The 22,143-nt window shown below is 46.7% G+C and overlaps 1 protein-coding gene across 1 annotated transcript in view; it reads right to left on the bottom strand.

Annotated features, from left to right (window-relative positions):
• Window positions 1-22,143, bottom strand: part of NFKB2 (nuclear factor kappa B subunit 2) — a 190,652-nt gene that overhangs the window by 7,343 nt on the left and 161,166 nt on the right. The window contains exons 19-21 of the mRNA XM_069610468.1: window positions 15,204-15,270; window positions 9,531-9,703; window positions 9,318-9,429 (exon numbers count right to left, since the gene is read on the bottom strand). Of these exons, the coding sequence (XP_069466569.1) occupies window positions 9,318-9,429; window positions 9,531-9,703; window positions 15,204-15,270 (352 nt within the window). The remainder of the gene's footprint in view (window positions 1-9,317; window positions 9,430-9,530; window positions 9,704-15,203; window positions 15,271-22,143) is intronic.

The following is a 22,143-nucleotide window of genomic DNA, read 5'->3' as shown; positions in this document are numbered from 1 at the left end:
GAGCAATCAATAGGATAGATGCCTTTGACATTACACCAGATAACAAAGCTCTTCCATTTGCTGGAGTAGCAATGTCTGATGGTAGGTTTCTGTGTCTCTCTGAGTATGTCCATATATCTCTGAGGGAGCTGATGGTGCCCATACTCTATGACCTCAGGAGCCAGGCTGCTAAATTGAGAGTTTGTGGGCATGTGTGCAGTGTCTCTCCTTGATCTTGAGACAGCATGTTGTGCGGGAACGGCAGCTTCCTGGGAGGGGAGACTGACATTGCCATGAGATGGGAGAATCACGGTTGGCGGGCCCACACAGGGGCCACCAGGATTATCGTGACTGGTTCCTGGTGCATCTTGTGCACTATTCTGTTGAGCAGGGGAATCGAGGGAAAAGCATAGACAAATCTCCCTGACCATGGTATCCAAAGACCGTTCCCCTTGGAGCAGTTCTGTGGGTACCTGGAGGTGTAATCTGGGCATTGGGCGTACTCCAGAGTGACAAATAAGTCGATATCTGGGAAGTCCCATTCTGTGAAGACGCTCAGTAAAATGTCCTTGTGTAGCCACCACTTGTGCTCTACGGGTAAGGGGGAAGTCTCTGCTGAGTAAGTCTGCCAGAATACTGAGTTCCCCTGGACACGTTGTGAAAGCAGGAACATGTTGGGCCTCATTACGAGTTTGGAGGCAGCCATGTCCTTAATAGGGGCATGGCTGCCTCCAAACTCGGGTCCGGGTTCCCTGAATGGGGAAATACCGGGCCATTCCGACCTTGGAGGGCCCGGTATTTCCCCTTTCAGGGAACCCAGACCTTCCCCATTCCCATTCAAGCCCCCATAGGGCTCAATGGAAATGGGGAGGGAGCAAACAACGGGCCCGTTGTTAGCTCCCTGGTCCCCTCGCAGGACCCGCTCTGGACATCTGGTAAAACCAGACGTCCAGAGCGGGTCCCACAAGGGAACCTCGTAATAGGGTAGAATGGGTTTAACGACGCCGGCACCTTTACCGGCACCGTTAAACCCATTCCGCCCACCATGTAATGAGACCCGTTGTGTTTGAGTTCCCACTTCCAAATGTTCTGGGACAGTTTGGACAGACCTAGCGAGTGAGTGCCCCCCTGTTTTGTTTAAGTAGTACATGGCTGTAGTACTGTCCATGAGGACTAGAACTGTTTTCCCCTGGAGGTGTGTTTGGAAGGCCTTCAAGGCCTTGAACACTGCTAGTAGTACCAACAGGTTGATGTGATTGGATGCTACTACTGGAAACCACACGCAGAGCACCGTCGGTCAAAGGAGGTTAGCTCTCCAGCCCGTCACAGATGCGTCCGTGCTGAGTGGCTTCTACTGAGGGGGTGGTGAAGGTTTTCCCCTGCAGAAGGTTTTCCCTTGACCACCACTGCAGAGACTGAATGAGGTCTGCAGAGACAACCACTGGATCGTCCCACTGGCCGCTGGTCTACACCATTGGCTCAAGAGCCACTCTTGCATGGGGGGCATGCGCAGGCGGGCGTGAGGAACTAGGTAGATGCAGGAAGCCGTCATCTCCATCAGTCGCATGGCTTTGCGTATGGTCACTTGGTGACTGATTACAAAGTGAGGGATCTAGAACAGCATGTTTTGGACCCTCTCGTTGGAGGAGAATACAAACCTGTCTTCTGTCCAAATTAGAGCCCCCAGAAACTGTTTGACTTGGCTGAAGGTAAGGCTGGATTTTTTTCTCGTTGATAGAGAATCCTAGGTTGAAGAAGAGATTTACAGTCCCATGGGCATTTGTCTGGCATGCTCCGTACAAATGCCCTGTTATGAGCCAGTCGTCGAAGTAAGGATAGACTGGGATGGACTGCCTGCGCAGGTGAACCGCTACTACCGCCAGCACCTTTGTGAACACCTTTGGGGCTGAGGCAATGCCGAAGGGGAGACCCTTGAACTGATAGTGAGTGTCCTCTATTATGAACCTGAGGTACTTTCTGTGCACTGGCAACATCGAAATATGAAAGTATGCATCATGCATGTCCAATGCGGTCATGTAATCCACCTGTGCAGCAGTGGGATTACCTCCTGAAGTGTTGTCATCCTGAACTTTTGGGGTTTGACATACTTGTTTGCAGGGCACAGGTCTAAAACAGAGCGCTTTGTGAGATCCTTTTTGGGTACTAGGAAGTACACTGAATAAATACCCTTATTTACCTGGACATGGGGGACAACTTCAATGGCGCCCTTTCCAGCAGGACCTGAGCTTCTTCCAGCAGGATGCGCAGGTGTTCTGGCGACAGGCGGCTGAATCTCGTTGGGTGGTAGCGAGGTGGTCGGAGAAACTCAATACAATACCTGTGGGCAAGGGTCTTTAGTACCCACTGATCTGAAGTGATCCCTTCCCAGGGTGTGGATGAATGAAGACAAGCGACCCCCGACCAGGGAAGCATGAGAGGGGACCTGAACCGGTCAGTCTCTTTGAGGTGAAGGCTGGGAAGTCTCTAGGAGTAGACCCTTGGAAGTTACCAGAGGATCCTTGACAGGAGGACCAGAAATTATTTCCTGAGCCATACTGCCCTTGGGGCGAGCAGGAGAAGGATTGGCTATGAAAGGAGCCTCCATGCTGGTGAAAGGGCTTAGCCATGATCTAGCTAAGTGATTTCAGGATCACGTGTTCTTTCTTTGCCATCTCTAGGGCGTTGTCAACCGCTTTGCGGAAAAGGTTTGAATCCTCCACTGGCTATTAGAGAGGCCAGAGTTTCGGGTTTGAACCCAGAGTTTTTTAACCAGCCATGTCTTTTAAACAGGGTACCCTTCGCGAGGGTGTGTCCAGGGGGTCTCAGCTGAGTCCAGAGTGTTCTTCAGTATGTTTTGGGTTACTTGTCTGCCTTCAGCCACGACCGCCAACAGGCGTGATCGGGTGGGCGCTGGAACGTCCTGAAGACCATCCTGCACTAGGCCCCATCGGACATCACTGTAACTTGTCAGTAACGTGGTGTTATTTGCGATCCTTGGGGAGTAAGCCACAGAGGCGATGACCCGCTTGCCCAGAGCGTAAAGTTTCTTGCAGTCCTTGTCCGGAGGGGACTCTGCTGAGGACAGAGGTACCCCCCGCCCTTTTCCGAGTGGTCGTAACGACTAAGGAGTCAGGTGTAGAATGTGCCCTACTGTAGAGGGGGGTCTGAGGGCGATGGGTGAAATAATTTCTCCACCCGGGCGGTAACTGCCCGAGTGAGGGACGGGCACAGCAAAGAAGGGGCCAGGCGTTTCTTTATAGAATTCAGTAAAGGGATAGGTTGGCTAGTTGGAGCCTTCTCCTTGAGTATATTCTCCACGAAGTCTGAGTCTGGAGCGACTTTGTGCGTTGCAATTTTAAATCTGGTTGTCCACAGGTGATGACTCTCTTTGTGGAGGGGTATCAAGGAGATCTGGACAGATGGCGTCTGGATCGACAGTATGTGTCGGTGTAAGCCAAAGACCCTGATCCTCCGCCTGGTCCCGGTCTGGGACCTGATCAGCTGGGCCCTGATCAAAAGGATTAACCTCTTCATAAGACTCATCCTGGTTTGGGTCATCTGGGACCTGCAAGATGACTTCTTGTTGGCCCTATGCAGAGGTGGGGAGTCTCTACAATTTGGAGGGGATGGGGGCAAGAGTCCACTTCCATAGGTCTCTTGGGTATAATGTACCAGTCTGAAAAGTCAATGAACTGGGATATTTTGGCCATGCATTGCTCAAACCTTTCCCTAGTCCACAGAGACGGAGCTGAATGGTCAGGAGGAGGAAAGGGTTCCTCAAAAGTGGGAGTCTTTCCTAGCAAGGCATTAGAGAGTGGCTAGGGGGCTTCAGAATAGTCCTCTCGACGAGAGGGGGTGCCCTTGTACTCCTTGGACGCTGTAATGATCTCCGAAAGGCTTCCGCAAAGTTTTGGTGGCTGTATAGAGGGTCTCGACGTGCCTGAAGACGCATTCGTGGTTGGCTACTCCCCTGTGTCCTTCGGCGCTTGCACGCTCTTGGATAGTGGGGTTGGCGATTGAGGATTTTTTAGAGGGAACGCCCGTTCCAGAAAAATGGCAAGTCGCATGCCGCGCATTTGGTTGCATGGAGGGCATCGAACCGCGAGGTTTGGCAGGAGCCGCTGAAACTTTTCACGGTCCTGCAGGCGTTGATTGCTTCTTCAACGACTCATTCGAAGAGGCCTTAGGGGTTGTGTGCTTTTGTATATGTGGTGTGTGGCTGCCCTTGTCGCTCAGGTGTGATTTCCCCATAACAATGCCGTTGCCCTGTCTATTGGGCCGAGGACGGGCATCTGGGAGCACACAGGCTCCGTGGAGATGTCGATGGCTTCCAAATCAGAGCCCTGGCTGCCGACAGATTCCTCGTCGTCTGAGGCGATGGCGCTGACGGGGGAAAGGCTTTCGGCCTGCATAGTATAGGCTCCCCACCATTTAGTCTGCCTGTCTTTCAATGTCTTCGGTCGAAAGAGCTTACAGGCCTTGCATGAGCGCTCATCGTGGTCACAAGGAAGACACTGATTGCATCAGTGATGGGTGTCCTTCCAAGGAAACGTGCCGTTACATGACAGGCAGAATTTAAAGGGAGTCCTCTCCATAGCAGAGGGTAGCGGCAGCCAGACCAAGAAGAGAAAGAGAGGGGTGAAGGAAATATATTCTCAGAGAGGAATAAAACCCAGGGCCCCACTCTCCCTTATGTAAGAGCCTGGCCAGAGGGCCGAGGCTATGCATTCGTCAGTTGTCGAGTAGATGAACAGTCGCTGAGCAGATGTAGAGGTCGTCGGTGGCAGGAAACCCACGAAGCAGTCGTCGAAGGTCAGCAAAGTGACTAGACGACCGTAGGGCGTGGAAATAAACCTTAGCAATATAAAGCTGTCCGGTCGTTTGGTCGACAGACAAATGGTCGATTTTTTTTTTTAATTTTTATATATTTTTCAGGTTTTCGTTTAGGAAAAAAAAGGGTTTTTAAGCAAAAAAACAGGGTTTGGGGGGGGAACCCCGCCCCCCCCCAAAAAAAAGTGAAAATACAAAACAAAAAAAATTCGACCATTTGTCTTTCGACTAAATTGCGTCGACCATTTGTCCCGTCTACTTTTTTTTTTTTCGACCAAATGACCTGTAACCCAATTTGGTTGGTGGAAACAAACAAGCTGGTGGGACCTCAAAGCGTGGAGGATTTTGGGTACACTACATGTCACGTTAGGGATAGTGTTACAGTCACGCTCATGTCAACGTCCCTTTCGATCTTCAAAAGAAAGATGCAATAGGCCGTGATTTCCACTAGATATCAGACTATATGCACAGCATGTGATTCTAAGCAGATTCACAATCATCAGAAAGTTTTTCAACAACTTTTGAAAGAGAACATTCAAGAACCAGATGAGGCACAGATCAGTTGCACTTAGCATTCTCATGATTGACAAATCAATTTGCAGTTGCCCCCAATCTGGTTTACTGACGGTTTGAGAATCTACTCGAGTGGCATGGCATAGTCCAATCGCAGATCTTTGTCACCAAGTTGCAGAGAGGGAGAACTTAGGGCCTTCAAATATAATATTACAGTTGCATTGTATGTGTTAACGTAGACAACTATGTTTTGCAGGTGGCTGAGAAAGGATAACAGTGCTAGTAAGATTGCTCTTCAGCTTGAGGTTGTTTGTATAATGAAGCCTACCCTGGAGTCCTTAGCAGACTGTTCCAGACCCGATAAACTAAAGCCAAACATGTGTTGTGATTGTAATCTGATAAAGGGGATGACGAAAGAATACCCATTTCTGCAGACGGCACTACACACACTGCTATTGGATGGATTGAACAAACAAAGGAGGAAATTAGACTTTCTTGAATTGGGAACACAAGGATTAGTCCTAGTTGTTGACAAAATATCACTAAGGGGACCTATGCTTCTACTTTTCAGCGGAAAGTGAATGCAAAAGGCAATTAAGCCCCTCAACCACCAAGCTGCGGTAAGAGTACATTTGGGAAGTGAAGTACAGTGTTCTGGATGGATAACCATCCATAGGAGAAAAGTCCTTCCCTTAAAACGACAACTCTGAATAACTGACTTTTGCTTAAAGCCAAAAAAGATTAATTGTGGGCAGTTCCTTGAAAACCCCAAATTCTACGGGGTGTTCCACACATTGTAAAGACTTACAAGAGCATGACTGGAAGACGTGGCAAGAATCAACCTGCCGTGCATTTACGGGTAAAGCTGTCCATTCTCCTGGCACAGATGTTGTGAGGTATCCACCAAAAAGACTTTTGTGAAGAGTCACAGAGCTGCGTTCAGGCAAAAAGGTGGACCCATGAACTGATGGTGAATTCCATCCTCTGTGAGACATAAGAATTTGTTGTGCTCTTCCAGGATCAGAATATGAAAATAAGCACCCTGGAGATCCACTGAACACGTCCACTCATCCATCTGCAATTCCTTTAAAAGCTGGGACACAGTATTCATGTGGAATGCTTCCACAGTTAGAAATTAAGAGAATAAAAAGGTAGAGTGTCAGAATCCAATGTTTTTCTCGTGGACTAAATCATATTGTCATTAGCAACCATTTGGTGGTTCAGACCAGTTCTGTTGCATGGAGTTAGAAAGAGTTTTAGAAGCCTTAAATATTTTGGGTCATCTCTAGATTTTGGAAGGCTTGGATGGTGGAAATATTGCCAGATAACGACAATAACCATTGTTTAATCATTTGAAGGACCAGTGGTTCCGCATTGAGTCCACTGGTGTGCAATTGGTCGGAATTCCACCCCTGACTGGGGATGTATGCCCCATAATGACCAAATGAGAGATCACAATTCAGCAGTAGCAATTCAAGATGGCATTGAACAGCCCTTGAGGTTGTCTGTGTAGGATCTCCAAGTATATGCGGTTGGCAAGCGATTTACTTTTCCACTCTGAAAGCCAGAAGCCAAGCTCCGAAGCTGCAGAGAGAAACTTATTAAGACTGTCCCAGTTTTTAAGGTTACAGCGGGCCATGGCACAGAGGCAATCAATTGTTGAATGAAGAGAGTGGCATTTGGGTACGACTCCCACGCCTACACTTCTTTGCAGAGCACCAACCCTGGCCAAGGAGGTAGAGCTTTCCCTAATCCAAGCCCAATTTTAATTACAACAGACTTAGCGGGCAGATGGCATGAAATCAGATAGGGTTCATACTTTGGAACCTTGTATGTTGGATCTAAAGATTTACAAATGTGTGCTCTCAAGGGAGGTTATTGGCAAATTAGAAAAGATTGTCAAAGCAAAGAAGAGTCCATATCAAAGACCGGTTTAGCCGTTCTGGTGCAAAAACACAATTCCACGATAGACTTTTCTGACAGCGAAAGGCCTGAAGCTTGCATGGTCTCCACCATACAGCTTCTCTGGAGGAGTGTAAGAAGAGGTTTCTTGGTCAGAATCTCGATCAGGGTGCACTTTTCTTTTTTTTTTTTAAAAGGAGGGGCTATGTCTGCTTTTTCACCTGCAGAAGGATGTTTTTGAAAGTTCCAAAGCCTGCATCCCGGCAGCCTGAGCAAGACTGTTGGAGTGCCTTCAGATTCTATATACGGGCCTTGATCTGGGCCACAAAGAGTCCAAAACCTGGTCTGGTTATCACACAATCTGTGTTGAGTGGAGACAAGGCAGTGGGGGTAGCCCTATTGTCTGACAAAGGTGACGTAATGCCTTGGCAGCTCAGGAGGCTGAATTGAAGAATGTGCATTGTGGGAGTACATGCATATTATACATTTAGAACAACATTCTTTTGTACCTGAATGTTTGCAAAGAACAACATGTTTTGAGATAGTAAGTGTGAAGGAAGGAGGAGGTAGAGTGGTTCTGGACAAAAATGTAGTCCCCCTCCATATGGGGAATCAGAAGGAGAAAATTGCAGACGCAGAGTAGCAGTAGCCTTTACTGATGTATTAAGAAGCTAACCAAGTGGAACAGAAAAGTACAGCATGGACAACAGGTCCTCTGGGTCACGCTAGACAATGGGCTCACCTCTTGATACCAAAAGACTATCTGAATGAATCATCAAAGGTAGCTGAGTGAGGGCATGATCACTAGCGGTTGAGAAATATTCTCTCTCTGTGGGTGGCCAGGGTGCTTTTTCAAGTCTCGTTATTCTTTTTCACCTTTAATTAATTTCTGAAGAAGGGATCTAGCGCAGCAATGGCTCTGGCAATAGTCTAAACTTGAATGTTACTTAATGCTTAAACTCTAAAGGGAGTTTGAGCAGTGTACTTCAACACTTTATCATGCTCAAAATCAATATTCCTTAAGCTAGGCAAAGCCAGTTCAGAAGAATTACTGGTTTTGAGGCCAGAGGAAATCTCAGGCAGCACTACTAATGATTGTTTTTTAATGTGAACTCCCGGGCGTGCTGCTCTTGCTGGGACAGCACGGGGGTTTTTGGAAGATCATGTACCCCATGGCCGCCTGATCAACCCCATGATGCCCTGTGCCGCGAACAGCCAAGTGCCAAAGCTGGGACATATAGAATTTAACGTGATAATCCAGACTTGGAACCGCAAGCATTCCTGCATGGTGTCATGGCCTGCATGCATGCCCAGGAAGGCACTGTCTTAAATCGGATGATTGCAGATCTCCAAAGTGTAACAAATCTGGCATTGAATGACCTTGAGGGTTTTTGCAACGCTCATGGTACCAAAAAGCCCCTTACTTACGCCCAATCGCCTGAGTAGTGGGGAAAGGAATGCGAGAGCGGCAATAACGCCATTGACAATATTTCACATTGCAGAATGAAAGACCTTATTGCTTCAAAATGTGTTTATATTGGCACATTTAATGTTCATTGTTTCATCAACCTCAAAAAAATGAAAGCATGAGTCAACAAGTAGCCACTGTAACCGATAACCTTCACGATACCAATGACCTTTGCAGATAGTGCATTATTCCCACTGGGCACATGACCACAGGGTAGGCAGCACCCCATCTACTCTATCTAGCCTGGCTTCTTTCCATGCACTCTCTAAATATTTTCAGCAATGAAAGTGCTCACTAACGTTCAAGAGATGCAGCAAAGCCCTCCTTAGACAAGCACAAGGTCATCTGGCAATTGCTTTTGTAAATCATGTCCAGTTAACGAGGCAAACAGGAAGCAACCTGCATTTCTAATTCCAAAGGACTGGGACGCTGTAATGCGCTCTGTGGACACAAGCCTGCCTCAACATACAGGCAATCAAAGTGATCCAGAAGGAATTAATTAGCCAGACTAAAAAAAAAGGACTCATGAGGCATATCCTCCAAAATGAGAAACATTGATAAGTAACCTCTTAAAGCTCATGATCTGGTAACCAGCATTGTTTACCTCTCCAGTGTCTGAAATTACCTGAACTTTTCGGCTCTGTAGAACTTGCAGACACTTCAAGAAGCTGCACCCCCTCTTTTAAACCCATCTCTTCCAGGGCTTTGATTAGTCCTCCAAGTTGTCCACCAATGAGCTAAGAGGAGAAAGACATCCTGGCTGTTACAGACTGAACCAAACAAATGAAATGTAGACCACTAAAGCAATAAAACTGAAGTGTTCAGGGCAAGCACTTACTTCGTAACTGCGCAGGAGACTCTCGCTGGGGGACGGTGTGTTCTTGTAGGTGTCTACCAGGCTTTGAAGCTGCAGCCTCTTTGCAAGTTCCGCCCAGTCTGACCCAGCCTGACCTCCATTAAGTAACCGCTCTAGCCTATGAATGGCATCCACTTCCAAGGAGAGAATGCTGCCTGAATTCAGAGGGACAAATATGTATGGTTTGTGAAAATATTCTACGATCGAAAACAGTTGTTATAGCGAGAACGAGCAAAGAACAGGTAGATGCAAGCTTCTACCACATGTTTATATGTGCCGAACCATGACCCTGAAGAGGCATTTATTTGTTTATTGAGCATCTGTTAGGCGCCTATACAACAGAATAGTATTTCGAGCCGTCACAAGACAAAGTGGGGAGGGAACAGGGGAGTAAATAACAGTGGAAAAAACCAGCAAATATACAATTGCGGTCCTACTAGGCCTTGTGACATTCTGATGTGCAAGTGCAGTGAAGAGAAGTGCGAGAGATAGGGAAGTGAGGAGCGGGTTTGGGGGCACAGGAGGGGGCAGGGCAAGGATAAGTGCTGGTGGGAGCCTGGGAGGGAAGTGCCAAGGTGAGCCAAGGGAGTAGGCCACTGGCTAAGTGCTAGGGCAGAGCAATCCCATGGGTGGGATGTAAAGCCGCCAGGCAGGGGGCCCACAAGGGAAGTGCTGAGAGGGGTGGAGGGTGCTGGTGTCAACTGGTTAGAGGGCCTGGTAAACTATGAGATTCATGAAGGGCCAGGCCGTCAGTCTCAGCAGCAGTGGGGTGATTTGCAGGGAAGGGAAAGAGGCAGAGTTTTCAGAAGTATCCGGAACTTAAGGAGGTCTGGCTCAAGTCTGAGAGGGGCAGGGAGGCTGTTCCAAAGAGAGGCACCAGATGAGGATAGAGACCTGTCCCCCACTCTCTGCTTGGAGAAGCGTTTGACAAGCAAAGATTTTGAGCTAGAGGAGCGGAGAGCCCTAGCAGGGAAGTATTTAGGGAGGGAAAGTTGGAGATCTTGTGGCCTCAGGCCCCAGAAAGCCTTGTGGATAATGCAGAGGATCTTGAATTTGTTCCTCGCAGCCACTGGGAGCCAGTGGAGAGATATTAGGGCTGGAGAGATACAGTCCCTTGGCTTGAGGCCAAGGATCAGTCTTGCAGCCCTATTCTGGATTAGCTGAAGGGGGCATACGGAGGATAGGGGGAGATTGAGGAAGAGGCTGTTGCAGTAGTCCAGCCTAGAGACTACCGGAGCTCTGGAGACGTTGAGCTTCTGGGGAAAGGTGAGGAAAGGGAGAATGCATCTAAGGAGGTGAAGCTGTAAGTGGGCCTGCTTGGCAGAGTCAAAGATGACCCCAAGGTTTTTGGCCTCACAGGATGGTAAGGGCGAGCCAGATGGTAGGAGGGAAACGGGGCGCAGGTGTCCCAATGAGAACGATCTCCGTATTACTGGCATAAAGACAGAGATCATTAGCCGCACACTATGTCTAGATGGCGGTCAGACAGTCAGGGATGAGAGAGGAGGAGGTGGTAGAGGGACGTTTGAAGGAAAGCTGTGTGTCACGAGCATAACAGTGGAAATGAGGAGAGAAGGAGGAGATCAGGTGAGCAAGAGGGACAAGATAGATATTGAAGAGCCACAGCGATATGATAGAGCCCTGGGGGTCGCTACAGGTAGAGAGTGAGGTGGTGAAGGAGAACGGGTCCAGTTGCAGCTGGGAAGGGTGGTTAGTGAGAAAAGAGGTCAGTCAATCCTGTGCCTGATTCGTGGTCCTGAGGGTATCGCAGAGCTGTTTTATGAGGATAGAATAAATGACTGTGTCAAAGGTGGGGGAGAGATCGAGGAGAATGAGAACAGCAGGAGAGTTAGAGTCATGATTTGCGAGCAAGTCTTCGCGGGTGTTCAGACAAGCAGTTTCTGTGCCTCTGGATGCCTGGAATCCAGATTGATGGTCATGGAGGCAACCAACAAGTTCAGTATGAAGGTTCAGTTGGGGGAGGACCAACTTCTCCAACAGTTTACCCAGGAAGGGGGTAGTGGAGATAGGACGATAGTTAGGCGGGCAGGAGGGGTCAGCAGACAACTTTTGTAGGAGAGGGTGCACACGGGAGTGCTTGAGGAAAAGATGGAAAGAGCCAGTGGTGAGGGAGTGGTTGCAGAATTTGGCAATAGCCGGATAGAGAGAGGCGATGTTGTCCTTAATTGTTCTAGACGAGCAGGTGTGCACTTGTTTGGATGAGATCTTCATAGGGCAGACAACTTTAGAGACTTCATAAAATGTTATAGGCAAGAGGGAGGAAAGTGCGGGGGGTGGAGGGAGGGAAGCGAAGGAGGCTTGCGAGCTTGAGCGGAATTGGAGGTGGGGGTGGTGGAGAGTGAGGACAGGATGTCCTGAGTTTTAGATGAGAAATGGGAGGCCAGGTTGGTACAGAGAGCCTGGGAAGGAAGGAAAGACGTTGACTGCGGATGGATTAGCGAGTTCCTTGCAGATTTTGAAAAGTTCAGCCGTGTTGTTAGTGGCTCAAGAAATGCGGGCTTGGATGTGGGCCCTCTTTTTGGAGTGGATAGAAAAGCGATATTGCCTTTGGGGCAGGGGACAGGCCAGTTTGTCAGAGGAGGAACCTGAGGTCTGCCACTTCCGTTCAGCAACTCTGCATTTGCGTTTCAGGGATGCTAGATCGGAATCATACTAGCTGTTGCACTTGGAGGCAGGCTTCAGGCTGATCCTCATGACAGGGGCAAGACATCCAGGGTGTTGGAGATGGAGAGGTGAAGATTAGCAAGGACAGACTCAGAGGGGGAGTGAGAAGCAGGGGTCGGAGGGGGGATGAACGTGGAAGCAAATGCAGCGACTGACACTCGCTTCATCGGTCGAATGACTGCGAAGGAGGATGGCAGTGCAGGGGCAGGATCAGGCAGAGGACCAAGGGGATCCAAGCAGGAGGAGAGGACAGAGTGGTTGGACCATGAGAGGGGACGGGGGTGGTGACCGGGTTAGAGATATGGATGTCTCCAGAGACGAAGGCATCCAGAGTGAAAAGTTCCCCTTACGCAACAGAAAGCCCCTTAAAAAACTAAAATGAAATTGCCTAAAAATCAATCCAATGACAAATTTCAGTAACAGACAACCATTGCAAAGTTTGTGCTGCCCTTAAACCCAGCAGCCAAAACTCAAACCACCTCCACAATCAACTCTAACCTGCCAAAATTAACACTAAAACAAACCACAACCAAACACCACCCCATTTCATGAATTCACCCTGTCAGTATCCAACAAACCTGCAGAACCACTGTTACCTACATGACACACCACCTGCAAGACTGAAGCAAATGAGCTGGTGAAGTAGGCAGTCCCCCATGGTGGGATTTGCAATAGGCTGTGACACTGATTGTTCATCAAAAACATATTAAGGGAAGCTGAACAGCAAATACGGACACTGTATGGATAATTATCGGTAATCTGCGGTCACGTCCTGTGTCAATATTTAGGTAATAAGCCTGCACTGCTCTCAAGAACCTCCAGTGCTAATCTTCAACCCTTTCTTGTACAGCAGTGAATACACTGGTATTGTGCTTGTTCCAGCACAATAGTGCATATTTAGTCATGATACCTATGGAGCATTCTAACAACACATTGCAAGGATTCTATGAAATTTGAGACGTATACATTTGCCAAATACAGTAGATGGTCGAGAAAAAAGACACCAGCGAAATCAGTGAAGGCAGATGAAGATCTATTATGGATGAACCGATCACTTTTGGAGAGTAGTGTTACACTGAAACAGGCATGTTCTCCACTGAACCATTTTATAATGGCAGACCAGCTCTCAGTCTAGACCACTTGCCAGGAGTAGCAACAAATAATCCAACTGTAGGGAACGTTTTTGTCAAATGTCAACTTCACACTGGGAACTGGCATGAGAGCATCAACGTTTCCCCTCTTCAGCTCCCAAAGCGCTGCTTTCAAATTCCCTTCTGACACCTAGGCTTTTGAAATTGGGCCATCTCTTTCCCCGGCTGGCTCCCTCCTCTGGAACAGCCTCCCCCTCCCTCTCCATCTTGAGCCGGATCTCCACAAATTCCAGAAGCACCTCAAGAACTTCCTCTTCACCTCCTCCTCCCCCATACCCCAGGCGAAACCCCTCAGTTGCTGAGATTGGTGGCCTTGGCCATTATGCGTCCTTCTAGGTCCTGGCCTCCTTCCCAGTCGCCTTCAGCTGCTCCCAGCGGTTTCCCTTGGCAACCTACTGGCCTGTGTTCCCTCACAGGACCGCACTTATTGTATCGGCAGATGAACACTCTTTACTATGTGACCTCTGCCAAAACGTACTCCCTGGCACTCCCCCCTCAGGGACATTACCTAGCACTTACCCCCTCTTCCCCTGTCCCTTCTCTCTTTCTGCACTTGCATGATCTGAGTGCTCACAAGGCCTAGTAGGACCACCTCTATCCTGTTCATTATTGTATTCTATTGCCTTTGTTCCGTGTTCCCTCCCCTTGCCCTGTGGGTGCTTTGAAACACAATTTCTTGCTGTATAAGCGCCTTACAAATGCACACAAAATAACTAAATACATGTCATTTTTCCATCAAGAAAATGTTCCTTTAGGCCAACGATTTAACAAAACTACCACAGACTTTATAAAACATGCTGTGAATTGCTCACTTACAACACACCACTTCACTCAATTGTCTCACAACTAAATAGGCCAGTGTCCCTGTGCAGACAAAACCCTTTGCAATGTCTGCGTCATCAAGGATAAGGGAAAGACTTACCTTTCACTTATCAAGGGCGCCAACATGTCCTCAATTAACAGATTGTGTTATAGTTGTTCCTATTACTGCTCAGTTTCAAGTGAATGTTTTTCAGCTGTCAGACTTTGGGCCTCATTACGACTCAGGCGGTAAGGGGTTTACGGGGGCGTAAACAGCGCCGACCCTTACCGCCTGATTCCGAGGTCCCTTAGCGCCATGGAGGTTTTAACACCAGGTGTTAAAATCCATGGCGCTAAGGGACCTTGATGTTAATTACGCCACCGTAATTTACGGTGGCGTAATTAACGCCTTCCCCACTCCCATTATGCCCTATGGGGCAAAAATGGGAATGGGGAAGGGTAAATGGGGATTGGGGACTTACCGCCCCGCCAACCTCGGAATGGGGCGGTAAGTCCGCCAACCACCATGGCGTAAACGTAGTTTACGCCATGGTGGTAAAGATACGGCCCAGGCGGTAACTTACAGCCTGGGTCGTAATGAGGCCCTTTGTCGGATTTTGAGCACAGGGCCACAGAACATGCTTGCTATGGAAAGCATGGTGATGGCTGGGGTGGGGCAGGAGCGGGTCTTTGTTGAGGCTTAACAATGTGCAAAGAAAACTAAAGTATCTATAGAATGTGCAAAACTGCATAAACTAAATGGCGTGTGCCCACTAAATGATTCTACACAGACTGACAGCACAATGAGGGAATAAAATGTACCCGCACCCGCATCTCCAACCTCACCAGAGTCAGTTCAAATGTCTGCACACAAGACCGAAAATTATTGCTGTTGAAAGGCATTGTCTGATAAAAAAAAATAATAAAGCTTCTCTTGAGGAGTGATAAAAAACGAACTGAAACATTTACAGGTAAGAGATAAAAGGCATAGGTGACGTGGATGGGCAATGTGTATTACCTGTCCTGGGCCCAGATGCCGGCTTGTCCGTATTCTGCATTGAGGAGTTCAGTAGAATGTCTCGCACCTGTCAGAGGGAAAGAGAGATACATCAGGGATCCAGGAAGCTCGCTCCCCAGTGGCTAGCTCAATCACAGACCTGCACCCTAGAGCGGTTTCCATTTGCTAAAGGTGAACAATGGGGACACCTTCTTGATTCATTCTAGGTTTTTCTCCGCTCGGTGGCAATCAAGCCGCAAAGAGGTGCAGAATCGAAATGTCAGCAGCTTCCCTGCAGCCTTGCCCCCTCAAAGCAAACCATTGACAAAAAGGGCAGACGGTTATCCCAAGAATTTGGCAGGACGGGCAGAAATATTTGGATTCAGTTTCCTTTGGCTTATTGTTTTCTAACTGAACACTGCATTTGTAAATCGTTCCCTTTATTGTGTCAATACAGTAATAAACTAAATACATGAATGGATTAGGAAATACCGCATGGATAAGCAAATACCACCAATAGCTGAAACAATGCCATACCACATTTCCGCAATTAATGAAGAAGGGCCGGAAATGCTGTACATCCTGGTGAAGTTAGGTCACAGCTAGTGCAATCATTTTCAGCAAAATTGTAATACGGGTCAGTACGTGTGGGTTTGGAAACCCCCCCCCCCCCCAGGATATAACTTCCAATCAGCTATGGAAATCATACCAAATTAGGTACTCTATAAAGTATTGGAAAAAATACCAACCGCTCATCCGTCACCCTCAGCAAACTTCGTATTAAAATAAATGTGATGAAACTCAGGCTCCTCGTGCTTATATATGCGGCACTGGCAATTGTGGCGCAATAAGACCTGTTGCCAGCCGGGACAAAGTCACAGTTGAGAAACACTCGTTTGACTAGGAAAGGCCTTCAGCGCCAGGGTTGCCGCTTGCATCAGAGCCCCTCCACGAGTCCACCCCGAGACCCTGGCAGGAAAAGGGAGCCGGGTACCAAGCTACGGCACAATCTGAGGGAAATCGTAATATATGTTTTAAAAGACTTTAATTTGAAAGTCTGCATTTTATTTGTGCACGTTTGATCGAATCGACCAATTACATATGCGTATGTGTGTATGTAGGGGTGTGGGAGTGGGTTTTGGGAGGGTGAGGTGCAGCATGGGTAGCAGGGGGCACGAGTGGGAGCCCAACAAAACAACACACCATAACAAACAAAAAAACGATCCAATTCTGTTTGGCAAAAAGTGCATGAAGAAAATGCACGTTCAAATGAGTCCAGACTCCTGAGCCAGAGTGTATTCAGGGAAATGGGTAGCGATCTGCTTTCCCTACAAGTAACCATGATGGATTTGTGAATGCGAACAAAAGGGCCTCACCACGTGTTGGGCTGTAGCCCTTAAATGCAGCAGTAACGGTATTACCACCGCATTTAAGGGCTGGCCCATCATGAGTTGGGTGCTAAATGGGCTGTTTTACCTCCAGCTTTTTACTCGAGGTGAAAATCCCATTTAGCGCCCTGTTTTTTGGCGGTATTACCACCGGCTGTATTAGCCTGCAGTAATTAGCACAGGAAATGCCCCATTGGATCCAATGGACCCAATAGGGAATGGGGATTTACCGTTAACGCCCAAACCGTGATACAGTGGTAATACCGCTGGACCAGTGGGTGCTAATGCTATTACAGTCGGGCGATATTACAGCCGGGATACAGCCCAACTCGTGATGAGGCCCCTTGCTCTGCTTTCTTTGAGCTTGCAGTTTCTCAGGCTGCTCCTGTGGTGAGGCAATGTGGGCCCAATAAACTCCCACAGTTCTATGGGTTTTGAAAGACTTGTTTGAAATTCTGCATTTTGTTTATGCCCTTTTGGTTGAGCTGAATTCGACCAGTTTGAAGTGCCATAGAGGCCATGTTCCACGCAGCAGAGCACTCCAACTCACACACCACTTATGCCCAACTTTAAAATTGCAAACGTTCTTTTAAGCACTCGGCTGCCGCAGTGCACATTAAATGCTATAACAATTACCAATAGGGGTAAAAGAAGCAGACACACCTGACAATCTGTAGTAGAAACCGGGAAACTGCCTGGGAAGAAATAGGAAAAGGGGAATAACCCCACTCAGAGACAAGAGGCTGAGTGGGGAAGGGCCAATCAGAACTTCACTCATCACAGTTATCAGTTTTGCCATAAAAAGGGCCCAAGGCTGTGCATTCGTTTCCAGAGAGGGCAGAGAAGGAGCACGAAGGGAAGGAGCAAGGCAGGAGAGACGATTAGTGAAATGCCGAACCAGCCTCTGTTTGGCTTATGCCACAGGATCAAGGAGGGGCTTAAGCAAGGAAGATCTACCGTTCATGGCCATTTCCTTCCAGGCACATTTGTACAAGGCCCATTTGTTGTTCTTTTATTAACAGATTTCGCTGCATATGTAGATGTGGGGTTGGTTTAAGTATTTATTAAGGTGAGGGGGGCTGCAGGGGTCTCCCCCTGCATTTATGTGCAGTGAAATGTTGTTTAAAAAAATAAAATTAAAAATAAATCAAACAAATGGGCTTCGGGCAAATTGCTGCGAGGAAACATTGTAGAACCAGATGTACAAGAGCGATCTTAATAGGTTATCAGGTAATAATGTCCCCATACATAATGTCACTGGGAAAAGCCATTGGCGACATTATATCTGGTGACATTATGTATGGGGACAGGTTGCAGGGATGTCCCCTGCTCCCCTTGTAAAAAGAAAAATAATTCAGCGGTTGCAGGGGTGTCCCCCGCATGTTCAATGTAATAATGTCTGCGCAAAAAACAGCTCTTTTTCTGTCCGGAGACATTTTGAAAGGGACATTATTACATGGAACCCTTACTAGTGGGTGAGGATGTCTGACTAGTGCAATGAACATCCTTGGCCCAGGAGAGTTGACCCCGGCTGGTGGCATCACAGCCTCGCAAAACCTTAAGCAAGGTGGAATAAATAATTGATGTTAGGAGAAAGTTAAAGATTATTTGAGCTAGCTCAGGAGAGCGTTCCTGTGGCTGGAGGCTAAGAATATCTATACCCGAGGTATATGCCAAGCAAGGGGAGTGGCGAGAAATGCTGCTGCTATGAGGTCTAACCAAGAAGTGAGTTGGGAGCTAGATCATTAGTAAATGAGTAGGGCAGGGACTGCAAAGAAGCAGCTATGCACTACACACTACATTAGGCAATCCGGGGAAGTTCAGTCTCTCTCTCTCTCTCTCTCTCTTTCCCGCTAAGCATTAATCCCACTCATCCAACACACGCTCCTGGTAACTCATCATACTTTACTAAACGGCAGGTGGCACTACCATCAGTAAAAATTGTTGATAGTCAATAGACCAAAGGAGTCTTGGGAGGATAGCTCAGGGGCAACATGCTCGCCTTGGAAGCAAGACGACACAGAGCAACACAGATTCGATCGCCGGGTCTGCGCTTTGAAACCTCTTGATATTAAGTGGTTATAAATAACCTATCATATAGGACTTCGAAAATTTCGTTTTTTGCAAAGAGTAGGCTGTAGCTACAACTAGTGATAAATATCAGAACAGAAACTGACATGTAAATACTTGGGAGGACATCATATAGCGATTGGTTCAGTTATTTATTTTTTTAAAAGCCTGCCTAATTTTTCCAACAACAGAAAATAAAGATGAAATTCGAGCTGATCAGCTTTACAAATAATAAAATACCAAGTACATGCTGCCACTGAGCTTCTTCCCCTGGCTTCTAATGTTGGCTCAGTTTCCCTCCTTTCACATTCTCCAGCAGGGGAAATTGCTGAGTGGTTGAGGAAAAGTGCTTCTTGGCTCTGTTACTTTCTCAAAGTGTACGGTAAAGAGAAGCGTGACACACAAAAGAGACTCCAGCGTGCATATACAAGAGAGATGAACTCGTCCAGGGGGCAAAATACCAGGTTGCAAGCTACTAGCCAGTGAAATAGTCATTTGCCACCTCAATTCTATACATGCACAACACACACCATTTCTTACTCAACAAGAGTCAATTATCACTAGCCAGTGTTCTTGGCTCTGTTACTTTCTCAAAGTGTACGGTAAAGAGAAGCGTGACACACAAAAGAGACTCCAGCGTGCATATACAAGAGAGATGAACTCGTCCAGGGGGCAAAATATCAGGTTGCAAGCTACTAGCCAGTGAAATAGTCATTTGCCACCTCAATTCTATACATGCACAACACACACCATTTCTTACTCAACAAGAGTCAATTATCACTAGCCAGTGTTCTTGGCTCTGTTACTTTCTCAAAGTGTACGGTAAAGAGAAGCGTGACACACAAAAGAGACTCCAGCGTGCATATACAAGAGAGATGAACTCGTCCAGGGGGCAAAATATCAGGTTGCAAGCTACTAGCCAGTGAAATAGTCATTTGCCACCTCAATTCTATACATGCACAACACACACCATTTCTTACTCAACAAGAGTCAATTATCACTAGCCAGTGTCCAGTGCAAATGTTGTTGCCCTGGACTAGTCCAAAGTAATCTTGGTCCCTGGGTGGATTGGAGAAAAAGAGGGAGGGGGGAGTGGGAAACAGAGTGGGGGGAGTAACACACAATGTGGCCATTCGTACAAATTCCTGTAAATAAAGGTTGCGTCACACTAAACGCAATTGAAAGATTCTGGAGTTCGTGAAGAAGACTCCAGCCCTAAAAACTCTGCCTGTTTGATGTTTCTCCGGCTCCAAAGGAAGAGAAACATGCATCCCTATGGTATACGTTTTTTGGTCCGCTCCTATTACAATGAACATATCTGCATGTATAGAAATATATATGGATATACTCTACTAATGAGCTAGATCTCTCTCTCCCTCTCTCTGCCTCACACTAGATCGGTCTCTTTCTATATGTGTGAGAATCGCGTACTAGGGTGTGCATTTTCTAGGGCCATCCCAGCCATTGCGTACTACTGCACAAATAGAGAAAATAAAAAAATATCTTACGGGGGAGCGGCAGAATAGGGTTGTGTTCTTGTAAAAGCGGTTATATGTGATTTTACAGACAGAACATTCAGAGTGGTACATTTCATCGTGACCAAAATATTTTATTTTTACATTTTCTACCCGTATAACGCTACCCCAACCCCATCCCAACTCATTTGAACCCCTTACCCCATTACCCTTTATGCATTTATTTAATGTTTTCAGTGTTTTTCGGTATTATGGTCTTTGGTGAAATGTGCCACTGTGAAATATTTTCTGTAAATGAACTGGGTACTGTAAAAGCAAGTATTAAAAACAAAGAGGAAAATATTTATTTTAAATTGTAGTAAATATAGTAAACTGGCTCTTTTGAAAAATGTGCTATGTTTATTTATCTAATGATCACTTTCAGCATACATTGCATTCATAAGAATATATATTTGATAAATATGTCAGTGAAGAAAGTAATGCATGCTTGAATTACTAATTATATGACGCATACTGGGCTTGGTGCCCATTTAATGTTTCCCTGACTCTCACCTTAACTTAAAATGTTAGCAACACTGAGGCATATATACTGAGTTGGTGAACCTTAAGATTTGGTTGCTACATCCGTTGCTCCCCTGTGGTGTACAGGCTATTCCCTGCACAGAATTGTGGCCAAGTCTCAGGGCAAGGATGGCTGTGCACTTCCTCGGTTACCAATGCACAGATATCCTGCGAGAACTCATATATATTTATATATATATATATACACACACACACACATATATATATAGATATATATTTAGGACAGATGTACCTACAGCAATAGAACTCCTATGTAGAAACATATGTAATATTCACATAACATGCTCTGGGATGGCATAAGGCCATGAAATTACAGACATGACCTTTGCGGGCCATAACTGACCACAATGTCATGACCATGTTCAATCCTGCAGTAGTATTATGTAAACGTCATCAATTTAGAAGCCAATACTGTCCAGTTGCTTTTGGTTGTAAGGGTCTAGGTGTGCACTTAATAGGGAAGCACATATAACCCCCCCCCCCCCCCGACAACAGGAGACAGAAAGTAAACTTGATTTCTCAATTAGCTCCATCGCTTTGCCTACGGCTACCTAAATAGCTCCATACGGCATGTCTTTAGTTCACGGTCATTACACACACACACACACACCCCTCAAACTGCTTGTGTTGGAATTGATTGGCATTAGATCACTCTCCCTCAGTTTTCAGCTAGAGTTGTGGTAAAATAGCATCAGCATTTCCCTTACTATGTGCATTAAAGGGACTTCTTTGGTGTGGAGAGATGATCTAAATGTAGATTACAGGAGCTTTTCAATGGAAGTAATACACGCGTATTGGTTATATTTGTTATCACCAATAAACAGCAGACAATTTCACATTGCATTACGATATAATGAATGTTATCATTTGCATGCTGTCAGACCTCATGAGAGTCTTTGCTGCGTTCTGTTATAGTATAGCCGTTCTGTTATAGTATAGCATGGATTTCAGAGCTCCGCTCCTTAAGTAATGTGATGCAGCGTACTGGGCCAGCCTAGTCCCAGGATTTCAATACGCTTCATCAACCACTGATAATATTCTTATGCCCTTAGTTTTAAACAATGGAATCAACCACCATCGCCATATTGTTTGTAGAAAGGACAAAGAGATACAGTGCAGAATTGTGTCTATGTGCGGTAAATCACAGGAACAAAGCTGGTCACCACGTTTTGCTCCCTATCTGCCAAGTACTAAAAACTGGTCAAATCTGTCCGCAAAATTTAAAATATAAAGAGCGCAAACAGTGCGGAGACATGTATTTGAGATACATGTCAAAACCAAAAGACAACTTTAGACTTAAATAATCCAGAGACAGTCTAGACAACAATAATTTGTCTACTGTGGTCCTATACAAAGTATTCCGGAAGGCTGTTAGTACGGTATGCTTATCTGAAATGTGCAGCTTTTCTGGATTAAAGAAAAAGGTGCAAACACATAAGCGCAGCA

Source organism: Ambystoma mexicanum, chromosome 8 (genome assembly GCF_040938575.1).
Source record: "Ambystoma mexicanum isolate Mex_15411 chromosome 8, UKY_AmexF1_1, whole genome shotgun sequence".
In the NCBI taxonomy this organism is placed as follows: Eukaryota; Metazoa; Chordata; class Amphibia; order Caudata; family Ambystomatidae; genus Ambystoma; species Ambystoma mexicanum.
This window is presented reverse-complemented; position numbering and strand designations above follow the sequence as displayed.